The sequence below is a fragment of the Bactrocera neohumeralis genome, chromosome 3 (assembly GCF_024586455.1).
Source record: "Bactrocera neohumeralis isolate Rockhampton chromosome 3, APGP_CSIRO_Bneo_wtdbg2-racon-allhic-juicebox.fasta_v2, whole genome shotgun sequence".
Lineage (NCBI taxonomy): Eukaryota > Metazoa > Arthropoda > Insecta > Diptera > Tephritidae > Bactrocera > Bactrocera neohumeralis.
The window spans coordinates 51,037,221-51,045,648 of record NC_065920.1 but is presented as its reverse complement, the minus strand read 5'-3'; the positions used below and the strand labels follow the sequence as shown (position 1 = coordinate 51,045,648).

General features: G+C 38.1%; 1 protein-coding gene across 1 annotated transcript; it reads right to left on the bottom strand.

The window, feature by feature from the left end:
• Positions 1–3,197, bottom strand: LOC126753368 (DNA replication licensing factor Mcm6). The gene is made up of 4 exons (XM_050464759.1): positions 2,981–3,197; positions 2,771–2,914; positions 1,829–2,715; positions 1–1,544 (listed from the first exon to the last, which is right to left on the bottom strand). The coding sequence occupies exons 1-4, from the start codon at positions 3,070–3,072 to the stop codon at positions 181–183; spliced, it is 2,487 nt and encodes an 828-aa protein (XP_050320716.1). The 5' UTR covers positions 3,073–3,197; the 3' UTR covers positions 1–180.
• Between the last annotated feature and the right edge of the window lie 5,231 nt (positions 3,198–8,428).

Here is an 8,428-nt window from a genome sequence, read left to right as displayed (position 1 = left end):
TTAGTTTTTGAATTTTCTTTATTTGTACTGGACAGCGAATAGCTTTTTAACGATCAATGTTTGAAATAAAATGCATATGATAACATAAAACTTAATTCTATTTAACATTAAACTGATTGTATGGAAAAAATGTAATAGTGTGCGAAACTGGTAAATTTCGAACACTGAAGACAGCACTCTCTATTCGACAATGTAATTGGGATGTACGACCAATAATGGATCGTCTGGCTCCTCCGTTTCGTCATCGGGTCGACGCGGACTTTTACCCGGTTGTCGCAATTCGGTTGTCTTTAATGGTATAATAACTTGATCATGATATATTAAACGATCGATAACTTTCTCAATTAAATGTTTACGTGAGATAAGTTCCTCTTCGGATTCAATTTGATCCGCGACTTGTTCCAAATACCATGTAACAACATCACTGCGTTTCATACCCGAATCGATGCCTTCTGTTTCGCAGCGTGCCTCCTCATTACGCATATGCAAAACCAACATTGTAGATAGATTTTTGTAATCTTCAAATGATAGAGTGAGCTTTTTCTTTTGCAGCACACTACCGCTTGCTTCAACGCCATCTTCTACTTCGGCACCTTCAGTTGCAATCGTATTGCTTGCGCCATTAGCTGCACCCCCATTATTTTCCATATCCACATCAGCCACATATGCATCTTCATTGCCCTCGTCATCGTCCAAATGTATATCAGGCTGTTCGACACGTATAATTGATTTGTTAAGTAAACGATAGGCTTCTTTAACATGTCGTTCTTGCACTTCATTCATGCACTCCAGTTTGGCCATGGCCTCGCTCAGACGTATCATTGACTCCAGCTGACGTACTGTGATACGCCATGTGCTACGGCCGGCAATACCAGTGTCCCGCTGACGCAGGTGACCATAATTCTCTACAAGCAATTTCATTGCTTCTTGACCGATAATCGGTTTGAATTGACGGGCAAATGTTATGTAGCGCAACACTTCTTCGCGCGTATACGCACACTCAACGGACTCTTCAATGTGCGAGTGTAAATCGACAATCTTACGCGCTATAGCATAGTCCACCACTTCATTGCATTCGTCTACGAGTATGAAGAATAAATCGAAACGTGACATAATTGGCGCTGACAATTGTATATTCTGTTGTAAACTCTTTGTACGGTCATAACGTCCATTAATTGGATTGGCGGCGGCCAAAATGGAAGTGCGCGCATTTAAGGTGGCACGCACTCCAGCTTTTGCTAAGGAAATTGTTTGCTGTTCCATAGCTTCGTGTATGGCGACTTGATCGCGTGGATCCATTTTATCGAATTCATCAATGCAACAAATGCCATTGTCGGCCAACATAAGCGCGCCGGCTTCAATGACAAAATCGAAACTCTCCTCATCACGCACTACAGCGGCGGTAAGACCAGCTGCAGAGGAAGCTTTGCCAGAAGTGTAAACAGCGCGCGGTGAAAAGTCAGCGACTTGTCGAAGAAATTGTGATTTTGCGGTACTGGGATCACCTACAATACATACGTTGATATCGCCACGCAAAGTTGTTTCTGTAAACAATAAAAAGGACGTTATGATATTGTAGACACACATTAAAATTGAAAATTAGATATCGGTGGATGTATGCAAAATTTCAAATTGATATCTCAAAATATTAGTGACTCGTTAGCGTATATACAAACGGACGGACAGAAGGAATCGATCCAACTCAAACACTGATCATTTATATACATATGTATGTATACACACACTTTATAAGGTCTCCGCAGTTCCATCTGGTGTTACATGCAAAATGAATATACCCTGTTTGGGTTATAAAATATTTTTTACTTACTTTCATGCGTAGTCTTGCCCACACCACCAAATAGCTGCAACAGTACACCACGCTTGACCTCATCATTTCCGTAGATGGAGGGAAACAGACTGGTGATGAGGTGGTTATACAAAGTACGATCTTTGGACATTTCGTATACCTTATTCCACTCGGCATCAGTCATTTGTTTTTTCATATCCTCTGCTGTTACCTCGGACATAGGCAAGTCGGTGCCACCAAAACGCGCAGTTGTTGTTTGTACGCTGCAAGCCAAAAAGGACATGCGATAGTTGAGTTCACGTGTGCCTAATTCTTTTAAACCTGATACGCCCTCCGGACCATCGCCTGGTTTATGCCGCGAACCCATGTCAGCTTTGGCGCCCGGCATATTTAAGACACCCACATCGGGCACCACTATTAATGTACCAGTGAAATCATAACGATCGCCAGCTTGCACAGTTTCCACTAATTCTGAACGTAAAATGATTTCCACTGAACGTGGTATGCAGCCACGCGGCAGCTCTGATTGTGTTTCCTGTATGCGTATTTTTTGAAAATCAACGAAAAGCGATTTCTCCACATCCAGCATGAAGCGACGCCGATTACTGCATACAGGATTGCGGCAAATGGTTGGATTGGTAAACTTGAATTGTTGTTCTACATTGCGTATTTCAGTTTGACAATCCATACACATGAATGTGCCAGACACCAGTTCAGGATGCACTGGATGTGTACGTACCACTTGACCAGATATGCGTATCAATGTGCCAATTTTGGATGTTGTTAAGTCACGTACTTTATGTCGCGTGGGCACATCAGTGAAGGAGATGTAACATTCTTTTTCGTTCTTTAAACCACAACGGTCTTTGACAAAATTTGAAACGGACTGGCACAGGAATGGGTAGATGCTATAAAAAAAAGTGGTGTTATTTCAAAAATTAACATACAAACACACAAACTTACCGATAGTATTCTTCGATAATTGTTGTTGCCAAATTCTGATTGTACTTTTCCACATCGTCGAAAGACACTTCTAGTGTATACCGATCTGGCGATTCCAAATCTGCTGCAGGTTTCACATATTTTATTTCACCGTCTTCTTTAAACCTAAAGTATATGTTATTTAGTTTTTCACTTTTTTGTTCTGCACGATATCACTAGTCTTCCACTTACTCTTCTAAGAAATCCTGAAAGAGTTTTTGACAGCGTAAGCCAACCTCATCCTTTACGCGTAATTGTCCAATTTGTGCGTCAGCTACATCCATTGCAATGCTTCAATTTGCTGTTGTATTTCTTGGCAACTAGCTGCTTATTTGAGTTATTTATTGCCGAAATACTAAACACGCTAAACTCAAATTGTGAATATTGAATGTTTGTATGGCTTTTGACAGCGCTGGCATTTGTTTTGGCGCGCACATGTAGACGCTGATAACACTGGTGTTGTCATTGAAAACTTGGCAGCATTGCTGAAGCGTTGCACTATAGTTGTCATAATTTACGTTGCACTTGATTGATAAATTAAAATTAAAATTAGCGGCAAAGTGTAACTATTTAATTTATGGACAAAAATCGAAATATCAAGTCATACAAATATTGTAATTTTTTTATATTTTTTCATAACATATGCTATATAATTTTTTTTAATAGTTATTTATTATTAATTTTTGAATGCAACCGGTTGCTAATTCTTATGTAGATTTGGCAGGACTGATATAGCGGTTTCCGCCATAGTTAACCGAGGAGTGAAAAATTAATAATATAGAATTATACGACTTTTAAAAATACAAGCTTAATGACATAATAAATAGTGTAAAATTTGAAAAATTGTGTTTTTACTGTAATTCAAGGTTTGGTTGTGTTTGTGGTTGTGTTGTTTGTTAAAATTAAATTATTGATTGCTATGAAAATCCGGATATGAATTATGCATTGTGGAAATGATGAGCATCAGAATTGCAGCGCAACAAAATGGCTTTTGTGCTTGGCAAAAATTGCCTTGCTGTGCAGGTGAGATCTAGAACGAAATTTGTTTGGCTAATATATGTATATTTTTTGACAAATAGTTATATATAATATAATTTGAAATGTAAATACAATATATGCACGTACTTGTATACATATTAGCATTGCGCCTATTGTAATGTGTATTCATTCCCGCCTATACCTTTGTGCACTTAATTACGTTCCGATAAGCAGTTTAGCCATTCTGTACACTCCTGCACCAATAGCGATTTGACCTTGTAGCCATAGATCGCTTTAAGGGATCGTTTCAGTGTGACCCTCCGAAAAATCACTCATTTTCGCGATTTTTTTTATATTGTTGAAACTAACTAATCGATCCGATTTTTTTGATAAATGAATACATTCATGACGAATACAAAATTATTTTTTTATGTTTATTATTATTATGTGTATGAATTGTTGGAATGACTCCATTTTGGTCTGAAACAAAAATTACAAAAATATTATTAATCTGTAGGAAAGTCGCTATCGCGCTATGGAAGCTTTTTTTGTTTTGTAGAAGTTTGACAAATGGCGGCGGTTTGAACAAAAAATATCGAATTTGACCCTTTTTTCGACAGTTTTTCGTAGAAAAAAGTAGGAAAATTAAAAATTAAACAAAAAAAAAATAAAAACTTTCATAGCGCGATAGCGAATGACGATAAAAATGTTCTTTCCAAATTGGAAGTAGATATTTTCAAAACTTTTCTTTTGAGAGTAGAAACCGTTTTGAAAAACACCGTTCAGAGAAAAACGCGTTTAAAGATTGAAGTTGATATATTCCCCACTTTATTCCCTTTCTACAAGAAACGCTGTAGCGATCGCAATAATTTTCGATTATAAAAATTTGAGGGAATGTTTATTGCAGTATATACTATCCGATAATTCAACAAAAAAAAAAAAAAAATCTCGAAAATTTCACACTGAGGCGATGCCTTAAGGATAACTGTGAACTTCCTAGTGAAGTTTACTCTATTGGTAATGCTTTCCCAGTGGTATTTCACCACTTAAGCCTTCATTTGTTGGGATGCGATTACCTTTTCTCTGCCCAACCCTTCTGATGTCATTTGAAGCAGTATATGTTTGACTGTCTGATCGACTACTAGATGAAGCGGTGTGGGTGCTAGCATGACTTCAGCTGGTGCCTTCTTTCCACAGTATGCAGCAGCTGTCTTGTGACTACCCAATCTATGCAAGATGATTTTTGTTCGACAAACGGTTGTCACTGGTCTCTCCGAATTGTCTCCGGAAAATGCGCCTGCAGAAGTGCTGTACCTCTTTCTTCTGCACTGGTCGTATAGGTCCCGTCACATTAATAGCTAGTACTGTGTCAGTCTTGCCTTTGGCTAGAGTCCTGTGCACCCTTGCTGCCTCTGATTTTCAGGAGATGTTTTCACAGAAATTCCTGAAACTTTGCTGTTTTGCAGATTTAATCGCTCTGTTATAAGTAGTTAGGTTGCTTCTATATTCTCAATACGTTTACGTACCCTTGTCCTGAGTACTGAGAGTCTACTTGACCACCAAAGACAGTTAAGTCCTTTGGTAATCGTCTTAGAGGGCAGCTACAGTGATACACGCTTATGATGGCCTGGTTATGTGCAGACAACCTGCTTTCCAGTCCTAGAGCCTTTGCCTTTCTGTCTAGCCCTTCCCCACTGACATTCATCTTTAACGTATCCCGATATGATAGGTTCTTTGGAATACGTCTGTGGGGAGTTACGTGAACTATAATTTCAGCCCGATTCTTACGATTTTCTTCTCTTGTAATATAACTTTTTGCGAATATGAGTTCACAACCAACATTTTAACTCTTAGATTAGTACTAATTATGAATTCCTCCAGAAACTTACCTCGCTTGTTGCAGTCCGTGCTGCCCTATTCTGTATAATGGGGGTTTGCATCGCGTCCCAAGATCACTGGCAGCTTGTTTCTGCTGCAGTAATTAAGCCTTGCTCTGGAGGTGCTGCTGGTATTTCCCCCGGAAAGTAGGCTGCTGGACTTGGACGACGGTCTGCTGGTGATAGATAGTAAAATCCACAATATTTATGCGGGTACCATTTCTGACACTTCCAATTATTAGTGTTGTAAACTGTAAATATTCTAAAAGTAGTGAGGCAGTTTTAATTACACTCTACTTTTACGAATCTCCGACAAAAGCTGCTGAGCAAAGTCATGACCACTTTCATTCATTATGGTTAAGATATCAACTTGATTTCATTAAAACAACACTTATATTAACTAACACAAAAAGTTTAAAGTCAGCTGGAAAGTCAGTTATTATTATATTGGATCCATTTGGGCCTAGGGGTAGGTCTGAACTAATTTAATTTACTTTTGACATTCCTTAAATATACTGGGAAACATGTTTCTATGTCATCTGTCATGAATGAGAATCTTTAGTGGAAATATGGGATCAAACTGGGTTTCACCTGATTTTTAACATTTTAGGCACAAGCAAACACTGTTTTCAACAAGTAAGCTAAGTTCGCGTATAACCGAACATATCAAACTCTTGCAACTTGCTAGTTATTAAAGCTACGAAGTACCTTAAGGTACATAAGGCTTGTTAGTTATATGCGGTCAAGGTTATAGGAAAAACACTCTCACTCAATTTTATTAAGTTAACTCACATATTTGCCATAGTATATGCGGTATAAATGCAACCAGAAGTTCGAAAATCTTTATATAAGGTATATGGGAGCTAAGGGAAGTATTGACCCCATTCAAACCATTTTTGATACACAGACATCCTATCAGGAAAGGATTCTCTCTGAATTTCAACTGTTGTAATTGTATGTATATCTCACACATTGACTGTTATTTGCGGTAAAAAGTCAACTATGGATACTGGGGTCCAAATATTCGATAACTAGGGGCTTGAAATGTTTTAGTTGGATTTGGACAATTTTTGGTCATAAGCTGGCATACTCTAAAGGCCAAAGTTGTAACCAGTTATATTAATTGCTTCTTGATTTATACATTCGAAAGGAAAGAATCAGCTGATATTTGAAGTTGTGTTATACAGGAAGTAGGCGTGGCTGTAGTCCGATTTCGCATTGTAATATGCAAATGTTAGGGGAATGTCTCGTACCAAATTTGACTGAAATCGATCGGCAGGTCTCGAGATATGCGATTTCACCTAAAAGTAGGCGGTGCCACGCCCATTATCCAATTTTGACCCCGGCTCCTTTAAAGCTCTCTGATACCATCTCGCGGGTAAAATTTAATGTCTCTGACGTATTTACTTGTAGTTATTGATATATCGCGCTTTTAGGCTTGAAACGTTCAATTTTGATAAAAAAAAAATAAATTGTGATATATGGAAAGTAGGCGATTTTAAACAAAAATATTGGGTTATCATTGATCAAATGTAGCGATTCCCATTCACAATAACGTGCCGGTCTTAATCATCACGGAAGAAGTAGGGCCAATGACGCCGCCGGCCCATAACCGCAGCGAATCGTAATTTTTTCGGAATGCAATGGTGACTCATGGAGTACATGTGGATTGCTGCCTGACCAATAACGCATATTTGCTTATTGACGAAGCCATTCAGCCAGAAATGAGCTTCATCGCTGAAGACGATTTTTCAGTTGTTGCTCAGCCCAATTTACGAAAATACGAGTATGACGGCGGTCAAGCGGCTTCAGTTCTTGCGTCAATTTTATTTTGTAAGGATGTAGGCCAAGATCTTTTCGCAAAATTTCACAACAACGTCACAGAGATGCCCAACACTTGGGAACGACGTATGAGAAACTGATTTGGGTCTTCCTCAATCGATGCGCTAGCGGCAGCAATATTCTTGACACTACGGGAACATTTTGTAGTGTGGCTTCTCCATTAGACGCTCAATTGTTGATCTGACAGGACGATTAAGACGACCATAAATTGGATGTAGCGTTTAAGGCCACCGACTCCGAATCTCGGTAGCAAAATTGAATAATTTTGACTTGTTGTTGTATCGTATATATTTCCATGATGAAATGGCAAACCTTACTGAAGAGAAATGTCAAAAGAGCGGCAAAAAATATGGCGTCGTTTGCTGTCGCTATCGGTCTACTTTTGTATCGTCCCTATTAAAAAATTCGTTTTAGTAATTTTTATTCCAGTTATCGCTTACACAAACATACGGACGGACGGAGACAATCAATCGGACGGACGGAGACATTCAATTGGAACTCAACTCGTAATGCTGATCATTTATATACGTATAGTATAACCCTACATCTACCTCAATTGGTTTTACATGATACAAACAGTCGTTAGGTGAACAAAACCATTTTACTCTGTAGCAACAATGTTATGGAAATACAGTGGTACTCCAATATAACGAATGATATAATGTTGGGACCGTTCGTTAAACTGAAATATTCGTTATATCGGAAACGAAAACTAAATTAATATTGTTACATATATGTTTAAAAATAACTATTTATTCATGAATTCATAAGAATTGGTTGAAATAAATACATATACAATGGAAAATGCATACAATAAAATTAATTAAAAGTTGAATTTTATAACAAAAATATGAGCATTATTCAACTGAAAAGAAATTTGTTATGCTCATTTGCTTTTGTGGGCGAGAAATTTTGAGATCCTGTGCCTTTTGATGTAGGCTTT